Below are 25,803 nucleotides of genomic sequence, written 5' to 3'. Positions count from 1 at the left end.
CAATTCACTACTTATATGACTCAGTTTGGTGTTGTCCATCAATCATCCTATACCCACTCTCCTCAACAAAACAGGATTGCAGAGAGGAAAAATAGACATATCCTTAAAATCACTCGCACCTTACTTTATCAAATGCATGTACGTAAAGTGTTTTGGGGTGATGTTATACTTGCTGCTTGCTATCTGATCAACATGATGTCATCCTATGTTCTTAGTGGTAAAATTGCCTACTCCTTTCTCTTTCCTAATTCACCTTTATTCTCTCTCCCTCCTAATATATTTGGGTGTGTGTCTTTTGTTCATCAACTAACTCCTGGTGTGGATAAGTTGGATCCTTGTGCTATAAAATGTGTCTTTCTAGGCTACTCATATACTCAAAAGGGACATTGTTGTTATAGTCCTATGCGCCATCTTCTTTGTTTCTACAAATGTTTTTTTTTTTAGTCCACACCTTACTACATCCATTCTCTAAGTACTTCTGAGTTCAATGAGTCTCTTCCTTTGCCTAATCTTCTAGATTCTACTTTGTTGTCCTTGCCCAACCAACCTTCTGAGTCTTCATGTAGTTTGAGTCTTTCTTATAGTCTTGATAATCCTAATATGCAAGTATATTCAAGATGGTGGCTCCAAGGAAGAGATTCCCCTCTACCTTCTACTATCACACCTTTGGTTTCCTCATCTAATGATCACATTTCCCATGATGTTTATACTCTCATTGCTCTTTAAAAATGTAGACACACATGTACCCAACGTCCTATTTCTAACTAAGTTTCTTATGACTTCTTATTACCCTTCTATTATTGTTTTGTTACTACTATATCATCCACTACCCTTCCTAAATCTGTTTTGAAAACCTTAGCCCACACTAGGTGAAGGAATGCTATGGTTTATAAGACAATGACACTTGGGACTTGGTATCTCATCCTACTAACAAGTCTGTGGTTGGTTGTCGCTAGGGTATATACTATGAAAGTTATCCCTGATGGTTTTATGGCTCGTCTTGTTGCTAAGGGGTACACTCAGGTGTATGGTTTGGATTATTCTGACCCCTTTTCTTCGATTGCAAAACTTACATCCTTACTTCTGTTAATATCCTTGGCTACTACTTGTCACTAGCCTCAACATCAGTTAAATGTGAAGAATGTCTTCTTGCATGGTGATCTTGAGGAGGAGGTCTATATGGAGCAACCACTTGATTTTGTTGTTCAGAGGCAGTCAAGCTTAGTGTGTTGGCTCAAGAAGACACTATATAATTTAAAATAGTCTCCTAGAGCATGGTTTGGTCATTTTAGTGTGGTAGTACTTGAGTTTAGTCTTTGATAGTGTACAGTGGATCATTCTGTGTTTTATCATCATATTTCATCAAATAGGATCATTCTAATTGTTTTTGTGGAAGATATTGTTATTACAGGTGATGATAATAAAGGTATTCAGAGTCTCAAACTTTTTCTACAAACTAAGTTTCAAAACAAATATTTGGAACCATTGAAGTACTTCTTGGGTATAAAAGTATCTAAATCTCACATGGGAACTATATTGTCACAGAGGAAGTACGTTCTTGATTTGTTAGATGAAACTACATTGCTGGGATCCAAACTAGTTGATACACCCATGGATCCTAACAACAAGTTAGTGTCGAATATGGGTAATTTTCTACCTAATCTTGAACAATATCGGAAACTTCTTGGAAATTTAAATTATCTCTCAGTTACTCAATCGGATATATCTTTTGCAACAAGTGTTGTGAGTCAGTTTCTAGATTCTTTGAAGACAAGCCATTGGGACATAGTAATTTGCATCTTGAGATATCTCAAAGGTGCGCGCACTTGGGAAAGGTCTTTTATATATTGATCAAGGTCACATTATATTCATGGATATATAGATGCAAATTAGACTAGATCACCTTTCGAATGGAGATTCACAACTGGGTACTATATCTTGCTTGGTGGTAATTTGGTTTCTTGGAAGAGTAGGAAATAAACTATGCTCGCCAGGTCAACTACTAAATCAAAATATAGAGTTATTAGCTCACACTACTTTTTTTTCTTTTTTTTTTTTTTTTTTTTTGGTTGAAGATGTTGGAAGAATTGGGTTTTTTACATTCTTAGCTGATGAAATTGATGTGTGATAATCAAGTTGATCTTCATATTGCCTACAACCTAGTCTTTCATAAGCGAATAGTACACATTGAAGTTGAATGTCACTTTGTTTGGGAGAAACTCGTGCAAAAGCTCATTACTACCACTTATATGAAACCTGATATGCAACTTGTTGATTTGTTTACCAAAGCTTTGGAAAGTGCTCATGTTAAATTTATTTGTAACAAGTTAGGAACATATGACATCTATGTTCTAGGTTGAAGGGGAGTGTTAGAGGTTATTTATGTCTTTTAGTGTTATTAATATTAATTGTGTTAGTATGTTAACTAGCGAGAGTTAGTAAGGATATTCTTGTCATTAGAATGTATTTAGTTTGTATTATAAATAAAGGGACGGACCTATCTTCAAATTAGGTCATTCATTTAATCAAAATTTCAACCGTTTCTTTATGTTTTTCTTTCTTTTTCCTTATTTTTTTAAAATTTCTAAATCACTTTTGTCCTATATTTAGATAATCTTTAGATTTGAATTTGTGTTGGATTTGCATAAGAAGTAATAAAAAATTATATTGAAATTTGTCAAATCCACTCAAATTCAAATCCAAAATCTAAAATTCATGTTTCCAAATGCAACATTAATGTGAGATTGTACATAATAGTTACCGATTCAACTTTTGAAACTGATGTTAAATTCAAAGTCGATCCCTTTCCTACTACGTTCTTTGCTACAAATTTAGGTATATATTTTACACCATTAAATTAGTTTTAGCCTAAACCACCACATGCTTGATTTGCACTTTTTTAATAGAACATGACACACAAATGCTATGTTTCGATTCATTGGCTCACAAATTTCTTTTCATTAATTCATAAATTAAAAGTTTTCCCTTGCCATTTACTCCACAATAATAACATTTTTTTTTTAAATATAAACTGTCTAATTCTTATAATTAATCAATTCGGATGAATAGGCATTTGAAGAATCAAAACAATGTTAATAGATCCAAAATAAATTATTAATATTTATTTATTTTTATTCTAAGAATCAACTCATCATATTCATTGCAAGTCAAGTGTTAATAGAATGAATATACTAATAGTTTCAAAGAGTATCGAATTGAATAATAAAAATTTAATTATTAATAGTAGTAAAATAATAGTTAAGTGTGTTTGAATGGGTACAATTCCGAATGTTGAATATATATAAAATGGGTACTTCTTTATTAGACATTAATAAATTAAACAGTATTAACTGTTTTATTTAGTTGTTTATAAATAAATTAATTTAAATCTATGCTTGTCTACAGGAGAATATCAAATTTAAGGAAACCTAAATTTAATTTAATAGAGAGCTCTGTATAAACCAAAGATATCACAAGAGAAGGAAAAAAATAAAGTGCCCAAAAAATAAAGTGCCCTAAATTATAACATGAAGATATATATCCAAAGAGAAAGGGAAAAAAAATTGAAGGTGTGGTGCAATGTGCATGATACATCTAAACATACTTATAATACTGGCACATAATTAATGATTTACCACACCTTAAAAAAAAAAAAAATTAATTGGCTCGTTTGTTATCTAAATGAGTGAGTTCCAAGCTTAATTTTTAGATTCAGTTTGTAAATGAGTCGAGCATGAGTATAACAGGACGCGACTCGTTTCAACCCGTGAGCAACTTAATAATTGGCTTGAATGGTCTCATTTACTAAGCTTGTCAAGGAATTCAGTAATGAGCTTGTTCATAGGCTCGTTAAGTTGACTCAATTCCAAGACTCTAATATCAGCCTGATTGCTCAAGAAGAAAGACATCAATTTTAACCCAAACAAAATAGGTGGATAAAACTATTATTGTTAGATTATTTATAAAATTTCAGCTTGAGCCCGAGCTCAAATCCAAGCTTGCAAATGAGCTGAGCTCAAGCCAATATTTTTAATCTCAAGTTGATTTCAAGCCCAACTTTTTGAATACAAACCTAAGTAAGTCCAAGCCCAAGTTGAGGCTCTACCAAGCTGACTCTGAACGTGCTAAAGTTTGATTTAGCTCGACTTTTGCAGCCACAATTAAACACGAGATTCACAACAACATGGACTTATTTATTTTATGACCATTTTATAATGTATTAAATGGAAATTTTATTATTACTTTTCAATTTGCAATGCAAAGTAAAAAGTTTAATAAATAAAAGAAAATTTTGTCAAATTATTTTATTTTAAAAAAAAAAAATAAGGGGCAAATTTGTCATTTACCCAATACACTCTCCATAATTTCTCCAATTGCCTGCAGCAAACCATTTTCTTCGCCCCACTTGGTAGTTGGAGCGTGTCTTCCATGCGCCACCTTCATGTGCGTTGGGCACTTCATTTCCAAGCTCATGAATTTGCGTTCCCTCCCCTTCCAACAACTGTTAATAACTAACGCCTCTCTCTCTCTCTCTCTCTCTCAATTTGAACCAAGTCTTGTGAATTCTTCCTATAAATAATTTGAACCATAGTTTGCGCTTAGCTCTTTGAATTCAACCTCTCTGAGCATTTTCAGACATGGGTGGCTCCCAGCAAGCGCAGCATTCCTCCTGCGAAACCCCAATTTCCATCGTCACAGAAACAGGGTATTCTCCGGAGATATACAGAGTTTGCTTGCCCCCAAGACACACCGCTCTCCAGAAACTCAAACACCGCCTCTCTGAGATTTTCTTCCCCGACGATCCCTTCTTCCATTTCAAAAACCAAACTCCCCTCACAAAATCCCTTCTGGGTCTCCAATACTTCTTCCCAATCCTCCAATGGCTACCCACTTACAGCTTCACCCTGTTTAGATCTGATCTCATCTCCGGCCTCACCATTGCAAGCTTGGCCATTCCTCAGGTGACCACTTACGTACTATCTGCAAATTACTTGATTTTGCATGAAACAAACATTTCAACCCCTGTTATTGAACTTTTGAGAGCATGCACAGCCGGCCTCATTTTTTTATTGGTGGGGTTTAATTCTCAATCTGCGTGAACTCTGTATTTCAACTTTTTGGCTCATTTGGGTTGGTTTTGCTGTGAATCCTTCCTTAGATCATCTTAAGTTTGATCTGCAATATGAAATTGATTTTGTTTTTAACAATATCTTGGCTCTAGAGTATTATAAAGTATAATCTATGGTATATATTTAGTTAAACACCCCCGCTCTCCTTTTCCCAGAACAAAAAGAAAAGGGGGCAGGGGGTTCGTGTACACACACACACACACACACACACAGATATATATATATATATATATATATATATATATATATATATATATATATATGTTAACTATAGTAACCAAGATTTGAATTAGCTGAAAATGATTTTGAGTTGATACTATGATCAAGTTTTTGTACTGCAGGGAATTAGTTATGCCAAGCTTGCAAATTTGCCTCCTATGATAGGACTTTGTGAGTATCACACTTCTCTCATCTATTTTTCCATTTTTAAGATCAATGGGTACACATGGTCCTTTTTTTTTTCTTGAATTTTTGCATGTAAACTTCGATGAGTCCATTTTTGCAGATTCGAGTTTTGTGCCACCATTGATGTATTCTGCTCTTGGTAGTTCCAGACACCTAGCTGTTGGTCCAGTCTCAATAGCATCTCTTGTCATGGGCACAATGCTAAGTGAAGTGGTCTCTTTTACTGAGCAAAGTGACCTCTATCTTAAACTTGCTTTCTCTGCTACCTTCTTTGCTGGTGTATTTCAAGCTTCTCTGGGTTTGTTCAGGTGTGAGCAACCTTTCACTGTTTCAAATTTTTATACTCTTATCTTCTTTAAAGTGATGATTATAATTTCCTATAAACCAAAGAGTGGTTCACCATCTTGAACTTTAATCATAGTGCCCTTACTTTAGGATAGTCAATCAATCTGCTTTGATAAAATACTAATCTCAGTGTGTTCTTGTCCCAATGCAAAGTAGCAATAAAATAGTATTAGAACAGTGGTGTGTCGTAATTATTAACATGATGCCAACAAAGATGAAACATGATGAATTGATGTGAAGTCATATCCAGATATTTCAATGGGCAATCTCTATAATTGATCCACTCTAATCTGATTATGGTTCAATTGCTTTAGGTTAGGCTTTATTATTGATTTCCTTTCAAAGGCAACTTTGGTGGGCTTCATGGCCGGAGCTGCAGTCATTGTGTCCCTGCAACAGCTCAAAGGCTTGCTCGGGATCACTCACTTCACCAGCAAGATGCAGATCATTCCTGTAATGTCCTCAGTCATCAGTCAAAGAAAAGAGGTAAAAATAGAGAGAGAGAGAGAGAGAGAGAGAGAGAGAGAGAGAGAGAGAGAGAGAGAGAGAGAGAGAGAGAGAGAGAGAGAGAGAGAGAGTTATAGAGGTTGCTAAAGTAATTTTTCTGTGGATGTGCAGTGGTCATGGCAGACCATTGTGATGGGCTTCAGTTTTCTGGCATTTCTACTAACAGCTAGGCAGATTGTGAGTAATGCAACATTACCTTTTGAACTACATTTTAATTTAACAATGCTGAAACTATTCTTAAAAGCTGACTTGTGTTACACTTTTTTATTTTGTTTTTTTGGAGTAAATATGTAGAGCATCAAGAAACCGAGGCTTTTCTGGATTTCAGCTGCGGCTCCATTAACTTCTGTTATTCTATCAACTCTTTTGCTCTTTCTCCTCAAATCCAAAATTTATAAGATTTCTAAAGTAAGAACACATCTCTCCTAAATTCTCCACCCTCTTTTATCTGATAAAGAAAGAATGATTTCTAAAATTTCTTTTTCTTCAGCACTTGGAGCATATATAAATCTGCACTCTTACATAGTTAAATCCATTGCTGCCAAACAGATTGGTGAATTACCAGAAGGTCTGAACCCACCTTCTGCAAACAAGCTTCAATTTGATGGCCCTTACCTACATCTTGCTGTCAAAACAGGAATAATAACTGGGATCTTGTCTCTCACTGTAAGTAGTACTCTTAGTTCTTAAGGGTTTATGTCTCTTTTTCTTCTTGTTTCAGCTGTTGTTCTGATTAGTCACCCTCCCTCAACCAACAGTTTTGTTTTATACACTGAAGCTCTGAAAACTGAAAAAAATAAAAAATTAATTAATTAATTAAAAAAATAAAAAATAAAAAATAAAAAAGGGTAGAGTAGAGCAATAGATCAAAGTTCTGAAATTGATATAGTCCACTATGTTTTACATAGCATCCAAAGACATTGCTTCATGCTTTGCGCATATATCATGTTGGAGAAAACAGAAATAGTAATTTATTGAATAAGCTAACTTAGAGCAAGTGATATGAGTTGTGAGTAGTCTTTTTAACTAAAATGCCTTAAGACACCAGAAAGATTCATTTGAAAACCTACACACCATTCCACTTTAAAGCCGATATGCTCAGAAACCTTGTCAGTATGAACTTGGTCTGTAGGTTTCCCTTGCAGGCTGCAGCTAAATGTGATGAAACCTCTTCTTTATTTTTCAGGAGGGAATTGCAGTGGGAAGAACTTTTGCTTCTTTGCAAAACTATCAAGTTGATGGAAACAAAGAAATGATGGCAATTGGTTTTATGAACTTGGTGGGTTCTTGCTCTTCATGCTACGTTACAACAGGTAATTCTTCTATTTTTGAATTCTTATCTCAACACTGTTGCATTTTTTTTTCCTGTGGCTTTCTTAATTGTGAAAATTATTAGGGTCGTTTTCTCGGTCGGCTGTGAACTACAACGCTGGAGCTAAGTCAGCCCTTTCGAACATAGTGATGGCAATGGCCGTGCTTGTGACCCTGCTGTTTCTCATGCCACTTTTTTATTATACTCCTAATGTGATCTTAGCAGCAATTATCATAACAGCTGTAATTGGGCTAATCGACTATGAGGCTGCTTTTCGATTGTGGAAGGTCGACAAGCTTGATTTCTTGGCTTGTTTATGCTCTTTTTTTGGTGTTCTATTCATCTCTGTGCAGATGGGCCTTGCCATTGCAGTAATCTTCTCTTCCTTGCATTTTTTTTTTTTTTAACTAATAGAGGGCGGCACCTCCATTTATTTATTAATATACCCTCACTTTTGACGGAATAATACCGTGGTTACAAGATAAAACAAAAGGGAGAATACAGAAACACCCTCTCAAAAAAAATCAACACCAGCAACCAACCAAATTAGGATAACAAAACTAAATGCACAAAAGGCATCATAAGGAGAAGTTGGGAATACCATAACAATTTAGCTAGAAGTAGCTAGTGTAAGATTCTTAGCTTTCATTTCCCCCTTTTCTCTCTATTTATTCTTCGACTATCTAAAAATTTCTGAGAGGACTTTTAAAATCACGTATAGAAGTGAAATTGGAATTTGATGAACTTGTATCAGAGTTAATGTATTTCTGTTCATTTTTACGAGACTGATACCTGCCATTGATCAATGAGACCATGAAACATTGAACTTATATGAGCATATTAGGGGGTTTCTTTTGTGTAGTTTGATACTTCGCTGCAATTTCATCAGGTTGGAGTTTCAGTATTTAAGATAATCCTGCATGTCACAAGGCCAAACATTGTGATACTGGGGAACATTCCAGGCACTCAAATATACCGAAGTTCCGAACGTTATGAGGATGCTTCAAGAGTTCCTTCCTTCCTCATGCTAGCCATTGAATCTCCCATTTATTTCACAAATTCAACTTATCTCCAAGACAGGTTAGCAGTATCCTTCCAGTCATGGAATTACTTAAGCAAGTGATTAATGCTACATGGTATGGTAATGTCATCTGTCAATTGTTTCAACACACCCTTTCCGCATTTGAATGGACAGAACTTTGGATTTGACAACACTCACACTGCAATTGGGAGCATAGAGTTTGAGATTGGTATTTGGAATTCGACAGAATTCGACGCCATTTTGAATTGAAGCCCATGCTCCAAAACGCAGCATTGATATAAATTTCAAATCCAAAACCGAATATGTGTTTCAAAACGCAGTCCTTAAACAAATGCTTTTAAAAGTTCAGCAAATTTGTAAATGTGTACCTTGCCTGTACCAAACACACGTACTGATTTGTGCAATACAACTTATACAAGTCTTCTTCTTCTTTTTTCTTCCTTTCTTTTTGCCATGATGGTCTTGTTGGTATTTGTTGTTGCAGGATATTAAGATGGGTTAGGGAGGAGCAAGACAGAATCAAAACCGAAGCAATTTTGAAATGTGTAATTTTAGACATGACAGGTAAATGCCTTTTTTCTATCTGATAGAATTAGATCATTAAACAAAAAATGATAAGAACATTATAAAGTGGCAACGAACATACCAATAAATTCATTGAAATGACCACCAAACACCCAAGTTTATTGAGGATAATATCGAAGCTATGCATATCTTGAACAATAAGTATAATCGACGGATCCACTGCATACATGGAACTGAAAATTTCATAATCCTTCCACATTTTTTTGGCTAAATATTTGTTAAACCATATTTGAATGCCATATTGACTCATAAAGAGAGTCAAAATGAACTCGATCTTTCCATGAATATTTCAGCAGTAACAGCCATAGACACCAGTGGCATCGATGCTGTATATGAACTTAGAAAGACATTAAACAAAAGATCACTTCAGGTAAGGACACCAACCTACCAACCTATGCAGGCTGAACTTTCATTTAGCTAATATAGAGTTTTAGTTTTTTTTTTTTTTTTTCTTGGGTGACATTTTTTTTTCTTTTTTTCCTCTGGTAGCTTATTTTGGTGAATCCAGTGGCTTCGGTGATGGAAAAGCTCCATCGCTCAAAAATCCTTGACTTATTTCTACCAAAAGAACTATATCTGACAATTGGAGAAGCCGTTGCTGACATTTCAACCTCATGGAAGCCTTAATTACACTATTAATGATGTACAGTATGCTTGAAATTGGCATTTGCCAACTTCAAATAATCAACAGTTCAGATGCTGGCAAGATTTTGGTAACCCTTGTTTGATTAGGGTAGAAAGAGCTTTAATTTCTACAACTCCTTGAACTAGTTATATATTGTATTAAATGCACCTCTGGGTATCATGAAAATTTACAGGACGGAGAGGCCTTCCTTCAATTCTCACTTCCCTCGAGTATGAAATATACGACAACTGAACTTGTCGGTATATCTGTCGAGACTCGAAATGGGTATAGTTTTTCATTTCATAACATGCTATATTTTGAGATAATAAAGAGGATACAACAAAGACAATGAAAGCCAAATACCGTGCAGATTTAAAGAAATAGAGAAAAACGTCATTGCAGAAAAATTGTAGAAGCAACATCTAAAGAAACTCATCTAGTCATCTTCACTATTTCATGCTTAGAGAATTAATATTTCTTTACTTCACTGCATAGGGTTAATTAATATCCACCACCACCGTGATTAACACCAATGCCTACTCCAATCCCTCCGCCGGATCCACCAACGCTGAAACCACCACCACCAATCCCTCCTCCCATTCCTCCGCCTGCACCACCACTGCCAAAACTACCACTGCTGCCGCCACCAATCCCTCCCATTCCTCCACCTGCACTACCACTGCCAAAACCGCCACCAATCCCTCCTCCGATTCCTCCACCTGCGCCACCACCTCCAATGCCACCCCCAAACCCCCCTCCTGCTCCTGCACCACCACCACCTATTCCTCCACTAATGCTGCCTCCACCACCTACTCCCCTACCAATTCCAATCCCTTTGCCAATACCTCCCCCAGCAACACCAGCTCCAGCTCCAGCTCCTGCTCCTGCTCCACCACCAACACCTCCACCAAGGCCTCCACCACCGCCACCGCCACCGCCTTGATGTCTTCTATTTTTCTTATGCTGCCTTCCACAATCACATCCACCTCCAATCCCACCGCCCGTACTTCCACCACCAAATCCTTTCCCAATCCCACCATGGCCTCTGCCACCGCCACCAATGCCACTTCCACCTCCTCCTCCGCCTAGACCACCACCACCACTGCCTAAGCCCCCTCCACCACCACCACCGACCCCACCTCCGCCACCAAATCCCCCACCACTACCAACCCCACCTCCTACCCCATATCCACCTCTGATCCCACGTCCGCCAGCAAATCCACCACCGCCACCAGCAACACCACTACCTAGCCCAACGCAATCACCACCGGTGCAGCCCCTCCCAGAGCCAAAACCTAAACCAAATCCAAACCCCTTACCGAATGAATGGTGGTCAGAGCGCCACCGTTTCCACTCAGCAACGCCGCCGCCGCCACTAATCCAACCCTTGTTACCATTTTGAAACCACTGTGGCTTCTTCAGTCTATCACCATTAATTTCATTAATTTCTACTTCCTTACTCTCGGCCAGAAAACCCAATGAAACCAGCAGAATGATCAGTGACCCTAAAACACACTTCCTCGCGCCCATGATAGAATGAATTGGCAATGATATGATGTTGCCGGTGGCCACACACGCTGCATAAAAGTACTATATAGTGGTGCATAGGACGGAATGTATATATACATATAACGTGAGATGGGGGATGGAACCTAGCTAGCTAAGTGGCGTTTCATGCATGGGTTTATAAAGTATACATGAGATAGTGTGATGGTGTCTTACCTTATTATATAATTAATTAATGTTCATTCATGAATCACCTGCTCCCCTTCAACCTCGTTGTGAAAAAATAAATAACCCCCACATCGATAAGAGAAGATGAGATGCAGTTGGGAAGTTGTTGGTTTTATGATGCATGCTAGCTAGCTTGTTTCCAAGAGATCAATCCAATCTATCCGCCGCTGACTTTACCCTCCAGCTCGATTACCAGTGCAACTACGTGATTCTCTCTCTCTCTTGGACAGGCTAGTTGCATGGGAAAATTTTATATATATATATATATATGATGACCGTAAGACCAGCTATGCTATATAGATTATAATGTTAGGTGATCAAGAAACAAAATATTCAAAAAATAAAAGTTGATGAAATGAAAATATTTAGATGGATGACTAGTATGATACATAAACATAAATTTACCTAAGTTAGGTGTAACTCTTATAGAAGATAAGATAAGAGAGAGACGTTAGGTGTAACTCTTATAGAAGATAGGATAAGAGAGGGGTGACTCACATGATTTGAACACTTGCAATATAAACTATATAATGTGTCAATAAAGAAGAGTGAGTTACTTGTGGGGCAGTAGAGGAGATAGTAGTATACCTAAAATAATTTAGAATGAGATAGTGAGTAATGATTTAATAGTCCTAAATTTTTCAAAAGATCAAAATAGTCCATGATTGCATAAATTGACGAAAAATAATTCATATAACTGACCCCTCCTAGTGGGACTTAAACTTTGGTTTTATTGTATAAATTATGTTCACTCAAAGTAAAGAAAGTTCAAGTGCTCTTGTCACGCCCCGAACCCTGAAATGGGACCTAGGGGTGAATTAAGTAATCTAACCTGTCTCTGTATCAATATAAACCATCCATGATACCATATACAAGAGGGTCCGACCCCGTGGGGTAACGGATGTCTTATATACATACATACAAAACATGTTCATACTCATCAATATACGCAGCGGAATACGGTCTTTCTTTACATCAAACTGTACCATACCAGAGTCTATACCATATAAGGTTAAACATACCTACAAATACTATACATATCACGGGTGTCTACAAAATCCATCAAGACAACCCAGTACAAAATTCGTACCTATCAGGTACTAACAGTAGCTAAACACACCCCCCGCTTCCGGATGTTAGGATGCTAGTTTCAGCTACCCGAAGGACCTGAAAAATATTTGTATATATTTGGGGTGAGACACCTCTCAGTAAAGGAGAAAATAGGTTATATCAACGTGTGGCATACCAGTGTCATTTTCATACTTCATAACACATACATACGATACAGTTTGAAACACAGACATACAGTTTCAAAACAAGTTTCATACATTCCCATACAATTCCATATAGTTCCATACAGTTCGAGTATTTCCACAAAATCCATTTCAGTTCATACGATACTCAAATACATACATACATACATATGGTCAGTGTCGTCACACTACTCACAACTGCACAAGTCACCTAGTCTCACAGCGGTTACGTTCCAACACATTAAACTACGAAGGTTTCTGACTCAGGCCCAATAGTGAATCCATTGCTACATATGCAACTACACAAGGTCACCTGGTCTAACCCCAATTACGTTACCATGTGCAAACTACGCTGCATCAACCTAGGCCCACTGTGGTCCGTTGCTACATTCGGTGACCAACCGAATCATACTAGTGATATTTCGTACCCCGGATATAGAGTCGGCCACTCTTGCCCATGATAGTTAGTCGTTACAGGGCACAGCGTACGATAGTTAGCCACCCCTAGCTGTTACGGCGTACGGTAGTTAGCCGCCCCTAGCCGTTTCGGCGTACGGTAGTTAGCCGCCCCTAGCCGTTTCACAAAACCTGGAATCACTTTGGAACTCACGTCCCTATACATTTCAGCGTACGGTAATAAGCCGCCACATAACTGTTTTTCACAAATACCTGGAACATTTACATACATACACACATACCACACTTATTTGGTTTACGGCAAATCATATCGTTTACAATTTCAAGTATACAGTTTATGCAAATATGGTTTATGCTCACCTCAATAATATAGTTTAAACAACATAAATGGTTTTCCAATCAAATAAGAGATGATACCCGAAATCCTCAATTTTCCCGAAAACTATAATCCCAAAATCTCGTGTTTTTACTCTATAGATTTCCCCAAATAAGTAGTCAAAACATACATACCATCGTAGCCTACAGGCTTACCGATCCTGATTTCGAAAATGAACTGATATAAACAGAATCCCCTTACCTCAACCCGAAACCGAACCACGAACTCTACGGCCCTCAAAACTACAAATCGAGACTCCGAAATCTACAAACCATAATACTAAATGTGCTTATAATTCATACTACTATCCATATACCGAATCAAAAATGAAAACCGAGCCTTACCTCGATTTTTGGCCTGAAACCCAAAAATCCCGAATCAAGATTCCGATCCGCATAAGTCGTAGAGAATCCTTCCACGATTCTCGTGGTAACTCCGGATTTCCGATCCTACCAACGACCAGCAAGGAAATCTAGAGAGAAGAGAGAGAGAGAGAGAGAGAGAGAGAGAGAGAGAGAGAGAGAGTAGAGAGAGAGAGAGTAGAGAGACTTAATGAAGAAGAAAACAATTTTTTCCTTTTTTAAGCCTTTGACCCACCCAGTTTTCGTCGACAAAAAGTCAAGGATTTCGTCACGGATGTCGGCAGCCTCGTCGATGAAGTCTGATATTTAAACTTTTCCAGACCTCTCGACTTCTCTTCGTCGACGAACCTTTGAATTTCGTCGACGAAAAGTCTACTGCCTTCGTCGACAAAATCTGGCTTCGTTGACGAAATCTGCAGGAATCCATTTTCTATTTTCCGGGTTCTTACAGCTCTAAACCCAAAAAAAATTCAAACAAAACATACCATAAGTCACGAGAACAACGGCCTTTAGAGATGGAAGAATTCCATCACCCAAGACTATTTTTCGTCGTTAAGTATCTTTTTGCTGCAAAATCTTGTCATCGCTCACTATATCGCGAAAAATCCTTTCATGAAGTAATCAGGGACTTGTCGCAAACATTTGGCAATGACAATGTTGTCACTAAAGTCATCACCAAATCTGTCACTATATTATCTAATGTCATTAATTAATTTTGAAGTTGTCACAAATATTAAGCATTTATTGTTTCTATGAAATTCATTTTGCATTTAGTAAAATGTTGTTATTTGAGGGGTATTAGTGCATATATATAGATATATCCTAAAAATTTCACATAATTGTGACAATATGTTATTTGTTTGCTATGAATAGATCGAACCATCACTAATATAAATACATAATCTGCATATCTTTTTCCAACTATTGTAGGCAACTATTTGCTATTAATTTATATCTAGTATTCATCATTCGATGAAAACTTTGAGTAATATTTATGTATATATAAAATGATAAAAAAAATATATAAGTGAATAGTGTTGCGCCATAATTGAACAACACAAAAGATTCAATTCTTATTAGTCTAATATGTCAATATTGTAAAATCCTAATCAAACAGTGTCATAAATCAAAGTAGTTGATTTAAGGTTGTTGGTCATCATCATTCTCACAAGAAGCATTCGTATTATCATTGACATCAGCATGGTCAGATCCTTAATCATTAGTTGATGGAATCTTCTCCTGAAAAAATACAATGAAAGCATCCAATTTCTTCTTAACTTCTTCAATCTTATCTTGGTATTAACATTGTTCATTTGCATGTAGTTGAGAAAATTGACTTAATATCAAACTCATATTAAACTTCTCTTGAGAACGCTCAATCGATTTTCTTCTCTTCAATCCAGCGGATATGGATGGATTCATAAAAATACATAAATTAGAATCTAATTCAACTCCATGTGTTGATCTTTTAAAATTTTCTGCTATTGATTATAATTTTGCAGCATATTAACCCTACAAACATCAGCGCTTATGTATTAATAAACATTCACACAAAAATATACATACCCCTAAGGTTTTTCTAACAATCACTATTTAGAGTTTCTCTAAAAGTCCAATTCCACATGAAATCACAAGCCCTGCCAATGTCAAAAGCAAATTAAGAGACAAGTTAAATCGAAAAGTAAATCAAGGACTACTTCCATTTATAAATATCTTACTTTAAAATGTGTTAATTTTGATGGACAAAATGATTGTTAACAGCCCAACAACCCCTACCCATCTTCCTAAATAATAATAATAATGAAAGAAAATACAGAAGGTACATATATATCCTAATTTAGAAAGAGTATAACATCAAACAACAAAAAGAAAGCCTATGCACACATAAAAATTGCAAGATTCTCTACATCTTGGCCTATAGTTTCATGATATGGTGCCATTTAGTTCATGATCAGTTGTAGCATCCAATTGGTTGATGGAGATATTTACCCAACTGAGTAATCAAATGCTACCACTTTATGTTCCATACCCTCTTTCTAAGTACTCAAGAGGGTATGATTGCATGTTTTAATACCAAAAAAATTTGAAATTATGTACATTGATCAATTCTATTTTAAAAAATTTGAAATCCAAATTGAAGGCTAAAGTTAATATTTCCAAACACAAGATAGAAGAGAATTAATAGAAATTTGTTGAATGAAAGTTCATTCAAGGACTCTAGAAGACGTCAATTACTGCTCTACTAATAAAAATACTTAGAAAGAGCAGCTTGTAGATTAAGTAAAAACAAAATGGTATACTTGATTTGGGGCAATTCTTTTTTTTTTCTTTTTTCTTTTTTTTTTCGTAAAAGAGGATGGCACCTCCATTTATTTATTAATAAACCCTTACTTTTGGCGGAGGAATACTGTGGTTACAAATTAAAACCAACCAACCAAATTAGGACAAACAAAGTTAAACATAACTAACAAAGTAGATAAAAACATAAAAACAACCAAAAACAAAACGAAATATACCAAACGAAACTCTAGAGATGAACTAATGATGAACGGAAACAAAACCCCACCTATTTATCTGAAGGATAGCTTTCAGATAATGTGGTAGAAGGTGCTGTTTTTCGTAAATTACATTGTTTCTCATTTCTCCTTCTTTAGCAAGAAAATCAGTCACACTATTGTCTTCCCTATATTAATGCATCACCATGACATTCACTCTTTCTAACTCTGCCACGAACTCCTCTCAAAATTTCCAAAGATACCACAAAGTACATCTACCTTTCTAAAACCAATCAACTATAATTCGCGAGTCACTTTCAATAATCACATTAACATAATGCAAACATTTATACAAACGAATTCCTTCTCTGATTGCTTTTAATTCCGCACTATTATTCGTTTCATTGCCAAAATAACTTGAAAAAAGCCGCTTTTACCATGTCATGGCAATCCCGAATAATTCCTCCACCTTCTGAAGTGCCTGGATTGCCCCTACAACTCCCATCACAATTAAGTTTTATCCACCTTACTGGAGGTTTAACCCATGAAATAATTTTTCCAGGCCTATCGCAAACTCTCTGATGCTTAATTTGAAACTCATTTAAAATATTAATATCCAACTTCTTCAATTTTTGAAAAGAAATTGTGCTCTCAACAATAAAACTAAACCAGAATTTTCTCCACATCTGATCTGCTCTTTGATAAATTTCTTCCATTCTCGCTTTACATCTTCGATTTCAGAGGCACCACGTAATCAAACATGAAATCAGCCCGATTAAAATACCTTTAATAGACGATTTTTTTGCATAGTAGAACCAATTTGCCATTTTATTTTTCCAATGAAGAAATCGTTGGAAATGAATCCCCAATGTCACACTAGCCCGATGTCAAACCTCTTAAGCCACCTCTCATAAAGAAAGAATATGATCAATGTTTTCCTGACTTCTCATAACGCAACAATCATAAGCCGAAGCCATTGATATTCCTTTAGTCTGAATTCTATCATCTATAGTCAAGCATTTAAACCAAGCTCTCCATAAACACATTGAGATTCTTCTGGACAATAAAGAATGTCAAAACCAGTCATTCCACAAAAAATTATCACTTCTGCTCCTCACTGCCTCCTAAGCCGTTTTGTAGAAAAATTATCATCCGGGGCAGGCTTCTAGACAAAAATATCCTTCCCACTTTTACTCGCCAGCACGTGTTGCAAAATTTCCCTTATTTTATCAGTACCAACCAATTCCTGTACTAAATCAGAATTCCAATTATTATTTAGCCAGCAATCCTTAATACACAATTTCTTGTTCAAAATGTCCTCAGTGCTCACAGATAACGGGTCTGATGACAGCCACCTGTCGAACCAAAAAAAAGAGTTCTCACCTCTCACCAAAATTTTAACATTATCCATAACTTCTAGAATGGTGGTCATAACTTCTAGAGTTTCATTTGGTGTATTTTGTTTTGTTTTTTGGTTGTTTTTATATTTTTTTTTCTCCTTTGTTAGTTATGATTAATTTTTTTTTGTCCTAATTTGGTTGGTTAGTGTTAACTTGTAACCACAGTTTTCCTCCACCAAAAGTGAGGGTTTATTAAAAAATAATTGGAGGTACCGCCCTCTTTTACCAAAAAAAAAAAATTGATTTCCAAAACCAAGAGTCATTTGGTCTCCCCTTCCTTATTAGTAAATGATCATTTCTGCAATATTTAACTCTAAAAAAATCTACCCACAGATTGTTAGAAGTAAGCAATCTAAAGGCAAATTTCATGAGAAGAGATTTATGAACTTCCTTAAGATCCCTCAGGCCCAAACCCCCTTCCGAGATAGGTTTACAAATTTTTCCCCAAGAGCGTCAATGAATCTTCCTTTTATCTTTCACCTCTCCCCATAAAAAATTTGAAAAAAAGAGTTAATGCGAGAATATGTGACCTGCAAAATCTTAATAACAAACATCAAATGAATAGGCATGCTAGACATCACATGTCTTAATAAAATCAATCTTCAACCTTGCGAGAGCAACTTAGATTTCCACCCTGCAATTTTCTTTCTAATCTTCTCCACAAGAGGTTCCAATGTCCTGGAAGACAATTTTCTAGACACCAAAGGCGCACCCAAATATGAAATAGGGAATTTATCTTCCATGAAACTCGTGATTCTCAATAAACCACGCTTCCTAGCGGGAGTGATGTATTTTGAGAGGAATAACGTTGACTTAGTCTTACTGATTTTTTGACCCGACCACTTCTCATATATTTCTAGAGTGTAAACTAAATTTCTCATAGACCTTTTCCCACCATTTGCAAAAATAAGAATATCATCCGCATATAGCAAATGTAAAACCAATGTGGTCCCAATCAGATGATTAAATTTACCAATCTGACCAGTCTCATTATTTTTCCTAAGCAACCTTGTCAAAACTTCCTCCATTATGATGAATAAATAAAGAGATAGTGGATCCCTTTGCCGCAAGCCTCTCGTAGATTGAAAAAACCCCTTAAAGGTTCCGTTCATCAAAACAGAAAACCATGGAGACTCCATACAATTTTTTATGAGCTTGCAAAACCTCTCAGAGAAACCAAAAGCCGTTCCGCGAAAAAAAAAAACCCCCCCCCAAAACCACAAAAAATACTCTGGCCGCCAAGAAAATCCCCCTTCCCTCACCTATATCGTAAGCTTTAGCTATATCTAGTTTAATCATCACATTGCCGCCAGCTATTTTTTTGTGTAAAGACCTGAGAACCATTTCGTGAGCGCCCTGTCCTGTAATATTTCCCCCCCCCTCAAAAAAACTTTGCCCCGGAATAAAATATATAAAAAGCGCCTTATTCATGCGAGACCAACTTATCAACAACCTCAGTTAGTCTAAAAACAAGAATCTTGGAAAAAATTTTATAAGCCATAAAGCATAAACTAATAGGCCTGAATTTATCAAAGCTAGAAGGATTATCCACCTTCGGAATTAAAACAATAAATGAAGAGGAAAAAAACTTAGAAAGAGTAGTGCCCTGAAAAAAATCCATTGCCGCATCCAAGAGATCTTTTTTTACAATGTCCCAGGAAGATTTATAAAATTTAGATCCAAATCTATCCAGTCCCGGACTGCTTTCTTTGGGAATAGAGAACGCCGCTCTTTTAACTTCTTCTTCTATCGGATCAGCGCAGAGTAAATTATTATGAACATCTGAAATTTGCCTTTGAATTAACTCGAACAGATCGTATGGTTCAACCGTTGAAGACTCTAAAAGAAAATTTTGGAAAAAAACAGTTGCCTCATTATAAATTGCTTCCGGGCAATGGTTAGTCGAAACTATGCAAATTAAAATTAAAAATTAAAATTGAAAATCAAAAATAAAAATTAAAAATTAGAAACCAACAATCATTTTGATTAATATCTATAAAGCTAAAATTTAATATTTAATTAAACAAATACTCATTTTTGTACACCATTTAGTCAAGTAATAATTTTAAAAATATAATTAAAATAATAAAATAAAAAATAATACAAATTAAAAATGTTACAATAAAATAAAAACTACTATAATGGTTTCATTTTATTATTATATTTCAAGATTCACTTTACAAGAATAATTTAATTTATATGAAAATTGAAAAATAGTAAAAATACTTTGCAAGTAGCTTTTATTATTTATTTTATTTATTTTTTAAAATTTAAGGAATTTTTTATTTTAATTATATTTTAAACATATAAGTTCTTTTTATTTATATTTTAACTTAAAATATGTAGAAAATGAATTATTTAATTTCAAAAAATTAATTCTAGATATTGAAATATTAGGACAACAGGTTGACAAAATAATTGAAAATCATAAATTTTGATTTTTCAATTTTTTCACAAAATTGACAATAAAAAAAAAAAAAAACTAACAATGCAAAAAAGAGTGTTCTTTGTAATTTTATTTTTCACTATATAAAAAAAATAGAAATGATACTAAATAGACCCTTATTACTCTAGGCATAGACTATTTTGTTTATATTGGGTTATGTGTGCATAGATGACATAGAATAGGCTGAGTTTATGTTTTCTCTCCTTCCCTTTTTCTCTTTTCCCAAAACCCAATGCAGCATTGCATTAGTTTGAACAAAATCCAACATCAGCAAGGATTGCTACACTTTTATTAAAATGTTTACTAGGATTCTCATACAAATATGGATGTTTTCTTGTACAGTGTCGTCCTAACTTCATCAAGCATGAAAGACTTGCACGCCATCAAGGTATTATGTGATGACCCGTAAATTTTCATTCAATTTCTCTGATATCACCTGTAATAACCTAACTATTTTCTATTATAATACTCACTGCTACAGACAGCAGAAGTCCTCAATTGCAAAATTACCAGAGTACTAAACTATCACCTTATAAAAATAATATTCCCATGTGGCATAATTAACATCCTTAAAATTCTAAACTCATTACAACACAATTAAATTGATAACAACTCTAAATAATACCTTCTGTCCCACCCACGCTTCCACTGCACAGTCTGATTTCTGTTATACTCCTATATCATCTGAAAAATATTAGATCATGATGGGGTGAGACACCTCTTAGTAAGACGAAATACATTATTATCAGTGTGTGGCAAATGAGCTTTATTGTGTCAATTATTTATATATGTCTCTTATATTCTTCTAAATATACTCAACATCAGTATAGTCAATATGATGCAATTAGATAAGTCTACTAGCGTAAGTTTTACGACATATCACACCCAAGGTATAGCAGTTTATAATAAATCTACTAACGTAAGGTTTATGACATATCACAAACAATATAATGTAGTTCAAATACATCTACTTACATAGGTTTTACAACACATCACAGATAATTAAATTTACACTTCCATAGCACTTCTATACGTCACACGGGCCTTCAGCATCAGTATAAACTTCACACAGAGTTTCTATACTGAGCATCACTACTTCATATTTATACACGACAAAGGCCTTCTCCTTCGATTTATGCGCCACACGGACCTTTGGCATCAGTATAAACTTCACATAGAGTTTTTATACTGAGCATCACCAGTTCAATTTATACGCCACACAGGTCTTCGGTATCAGTATAGACTTCACACAGAGTTTCTATATTGAGCATCACCACTTCAATTTATACACCACACAGGCATTCTCCTTCGATTTATATGTCACACAGGCCTTCGGCATCAGTATAGACTTCACACAGAGTTTCTATACTGAGCATCACTTCAATTTATACGCCACACAAGCCTTCGGCATTAGTATAGACTTCACACAAAGTTTCTATACTGAGCATCACCACTTCAGTTAATTATGCGCCACACAGGCCTTCAGCATCAGTATAGACTTCACACAAAGTTTCTATAATGAGCATCACCATTTCATATTTCTCAATCAAATGCAAAATCTAACTTACCATAAAACAGAATTAAACTATCACATTCACGTATCCACATCAAACCTACCATTTCATGATTAATGGAATTAAACTGTCATATCCTCATATCCATATCAAACCCATCATTTTATAATTTCACAATAATCTCACTATATACATATATCCATAAACTAGTATTACGCCATGTACTCACAATATCATATTATAACAATTTAAAAAAATTCATATAAAATCATTTGTTAATTAATCTCATGCCACACGATTATACGTTAAAATTTTCATTGAAGTAATCCATCGGGAAAAAGCGTGTATTTCTAAAATCTAGTCCTATTGTTTTCCAAAAATTCTATTTAAGTTAAACATGCAATTTTTTTTAAAATGGAGCACACGAACCACCCTCTTGGTTATTTCCAAATATGTATAACACTCAAAAAATGATCATTTCATATGCCCAAATCATATAGAAATTCAAATATGGCGTATAAGTATAATATACTCAAATTTAATTGGTTCAAAATCTTTAAAAAGTTGACATAATGTATTCCCCTTACTTGCTTATTGAGAATGTGCCTACAAGTATCCTAAACCGACTCTTGCGGTGTTCACACAAATCCCTTAGTCTTGGAGTGGTGCCTAAGATCCCCAAATCAAAAATCTGCTCCGATTAACTTGCTCAGAATCAAAGCCAAGACTTCGTGGTGGTGTCTGATCATCGATTTGGCTGAATATTTATGAGAAATCAAAGAGAGAGAGAGAGAGAGAGAGAGAGAGAGAAGGTGAGAGTTCACACTGGGAGGGTTTGGATTGAATCTTCTTAAAGAAGATTCATTACTTTACATATATATTATTACTTTATTATATTAATATTATATATATATATATCATTATTATATTATAACATTATTATATTATTTAATTAATTATTATTTATTTTATTAATTAATTTTAACTTTACTTTAATTTAATTAATTAGTTAATTAATTTTATTTTTTCTTTTTCTTTTCTTTTCACTCCCAAGCATATCATTTTCTAGGCCATTACATTCTCTCCTCCTTATAAAAATTTCATCCTCAAAATTTTTAACTATCCTTTCAAATAAAATTTATCGTGAGCTTAATGAATTTAAGTTAACCTTGTGAACAAACTTACCAAAACTGGCAATTAACCCGAACTGACGAATTGAACATCTTATGTAGCGCCCCGACCTGCCACATGGGCCCGAAGTGCTAGTAAAATAAATAAACATTCTCTAACACCATACATACATATATACAGGGATGTAACCCGCCCTAAATAGGGAATCTCGGGTGCATTTGCCAATACTGAAAATAAAACCATACAGAGGAAGATTACTAAAACATCAGCATTCTTTACCAGAGTTCTAATTTTTCCCCAAATACATATCCATGCAACTATCTATCTATATATTAGAATCCCCAAAACAATAAAATAGGGTAACTGGTATCTCACCAGCACTGATAACTAGTCCCAAAAGTCTAATTCCCGCCCTGAGACAAGCTAAGAACGGTTCCTTGCAGGACTTGAAAAATCATTTGTATAATGGGGTGAGACACTTCTTAGTAAGACGGATTATATTATTATCAATGTGTGGCTAGCATGGTTCTCGTGTCAAATAAAATTCCATCATTTAAATATATATATATGAAAATGGAATTTCAAAGAAAATTGTACTATACTGTATATTAGAAGATATAAAATTTCCAAGTAATAACTGTCAGCTCAATATAGTCCATTTATAGTAAATCTGCACATATATGCATAAAAGACGCAACCTGGACTGCCAAAGTAATGTCGTTATGCTATTACATACTCATACAACATGCTTTCCCCCATGACGGGTTGTGCGGCCCAAAGGCAGGACTTAACTCGTAGCCAGCAGTTCCGCAGCTAAGTCAAAACTATCACTGTAAGTATGATTGTGCCTACCTATGGTCACCCGATATACCACGAATGGAGCCCCCCAATAAAAACCTCGAAGTAGTACTGTGGCCCAAGTCTCCAATCGACTTATTACACTTCCATGCTCGTGTGATTGCACTCACTACCCACATATAGCTACAATATCATACTCACAATATCACATATCGTAAATCCACAGGGTTCTAGAATCATATATGGCAATTTACAAAATAAAAACTATATTATAACTCATTTCATATATAAAAACTATCATTTAATAAAACCAGGCCCCCGGCCGTCATATCAAACTTGGCCCCCAACCGTTATATCAAAACTCGGCCCCTAATCGTTATATCAAAACTCGGCCCCCAGACGTTATATCATATACAGCGTAAAAAAAATCAAAATATTTTATTCACGTATACCATTTAAACTGTTCCCATGCCACACAATTTTCATTTGTTAACCATAAATAAAATAACCTAACTAGGAAAAACATAAGTTACTGAAACTAGGATATGAACATCTCTAAGGTTTTATTTAACTCAAACTACATATTTAATAGAAAATAGGAGATGATCAAACCAACCACAATAATTTTTCCCAAAAACATATACTGCATTTTAATCACTCCATATTTCACAAAAAGTTGACATAATATAATCCCCTTACTTGGCTTACAGGAAAGTCCACTGAAAACCCCATAATCCACACCATACGGCGTTATGGTGCCCAAAATCCTAAAACCACATTTCCCCCAGATAAATCAACACAAACCCTAGAATATTCCTCATTTAGCATTTCCTAAGCCCCTTATACTTCAAAACAACTATAAAGCCTTAAAATGTCCTACTTATCCTGATTTTGGAGTAATGCTTGAAAAGCTCAGATCAAAAATCCACTCCACTAGACTTGTAGAGAATCTCCCCTAGATCCTCGTGGTAACTTCTAATCGTCGAATCTAGTAATGAACGGTGAGAAATTATATATATATATATATATAGAGAGAGAGAGAGAGAGGAGAGAGAGAGAGAGAGAGAGAGATATAGAGAGAAATTATGTTTCTTAATCACGAAGCAACCAAAAAATTAATTTATAGGTCGTTGACTCAGTCACCTTCGTCGACGAAATGACGCCTTCATCAACAAACTGCAAAAGAACATTCATCGACGAACCCTAAGCCTAAAATTTCAGTAGTTCAGGATCTCTTCGTCAACGACGCCTTGAACTTCATCAATGACCCACAGAAGGGCATTCGTCGGTGAAAACTGGGGATTCATCAATGAAGCTTACTGAAATTCCCCTTTTAAATTTCCTTACTTCTTTTCTTATTTATTTATTTATTTTTCGAGTTCAATTTTATACAATCTCCCCCCCCCCCCCCTTATAAAAATTTTGTCCTCGAAATTGCTAACTAATACCAATCACATCCTTATCTCACAATTCATCTCTACCGAAGAATCGGTAGCCACCCACATAGCGGTCCCGTCCCAAATTTATTAAATACCCTCACTTATGACGGAAGAATACCATGGTTACATATACTGTCTCGGTAGAATACCAAATTCTCCCAAAGACAAATCCTGAACAAACCATAACCAACAGCTAAAACTAAACAGGCTATATACAAAATTAATACTTACCAACCGTTCTACTTACCTGATTAGTGCTGAGCCTCTCCAAATAGTCGTGGATACTTCTAATGTATTTCTGCTTCTAATTCTTATGATGCCTGTCGCGACGTCCCGAACCTGGCTAGAGAACCACTCTGGCAAATGAGTGCGGCTGCAAACTGGGAAAAATGAATGTGTGATTTTGAAAAAGATTTTCGAGGAAAAATAATGTGTGATAGAGTCACCACTAACCTTTTGAAGTGCGGTTAGAACACTTGATTGGTACC

At 35.4% G+C, this 25,803-nt stretch overlaps 2 protein-coding genes across 2 annotated transcripts; one reads left to right on the top strand and one right to left on the bottom strand.

Moving 5' to 3' along the window:
- The first annotated feature begins 4,537 nt into the window (after positions 1-4,537).
- LOC131157616 (probable sulfate transporter 3.4) lies at positions 4,538-10,164 on the top strand. Its single transcript, XM_058111902.1, has 13 exons — positions 4,538-4,961; positions 5,471-5,519; positions 5,635-5,842; positions 6,194-6,365; positions 6,498-6,563; positions 6,681-6,794; positions 6,936-7,052; positions 7,573-7,699; positions 7,783-8,069; positions 8,588-8,778; positions 9,225-9,304; positions 9,619-9,695; positions 9,815-10,164. Exons 1-13 carry the CDS (start codon positions 4,638-4,640, stop codon positions 9,950-9,952), a joined length of 1,950 nt encoding a protein of 649 aa, XP_057967885.1. The 5' UTR covers positions 4,538-4,637; the 3' UTR covers positions 9,953-10,164.
- Positions 10,165-10,451: 287 nt separating this feature from the next.
- On the bottom strand, positions 10,452-11,480 carry LOC131158719 (glycine-rich cell wall structural protein 1-like). The gene has a single exon (XM_058113581.1). It carries the CDS (start codon positions 11,478-11,480, stop codon positions 10,452-10,454), a length of 1,029 nt encoding a protein of 342 aa, XP_057969564.1.
- Positions 11,481-25,803: the final 14,323 nt, after the last annotated feature.

The sequence above is a fragment of the Malania oleifera genome, chromosome 6 (assembly GCF_029873635.1).
Source record: "Malania oleifera isolate guangnan ecotype guangnan chromosome 6, ASM2987363v1, whole genome shotgun sequence".
Taxonomy (NCBI): Eukaryota; Viridiplantae; Streptophyta; class Magnoliopsida; order Santalales; family Ximeniaceae; genus Malania; species Malania oleifera.
This window is presented reverse-complemented; position numbering and strand designations above follow the sequence as displayed.

Excerpts from the sequence above, each read along its gene's own strand:
- LOC131157616 (XM_058111902.1), top strand. The coding sequence starts at position 4,638 with ATGGGTGGCTCCCAGCAAGCGCAGCATTCCTCCTGCGAAACCCCAATT. Across the intron at positions 7,700-7,782 it reads TTCATGCTACGTTACAACAG|GGTCGTTTTCTCGGTCGGCT; the intron begins GTAATTCTTCTA and ends GAAAATTATTAG. Across the intron at positions 8,779-9,224 it reads TCAACTTATCTCCAAGACAG|GATATTAAGATGGGTTAGGG; the intron begins GTTAGCAGTATC and ends TTGTTGTTGCAG.
- LOC131158719 (XM_058113581.1), bottom strand. The coding sequence starts at position 11,480 with ATGGGCGCGAGGAAGTGTGTTTTAGGGTCACTGATCATTCTGCTGGTT.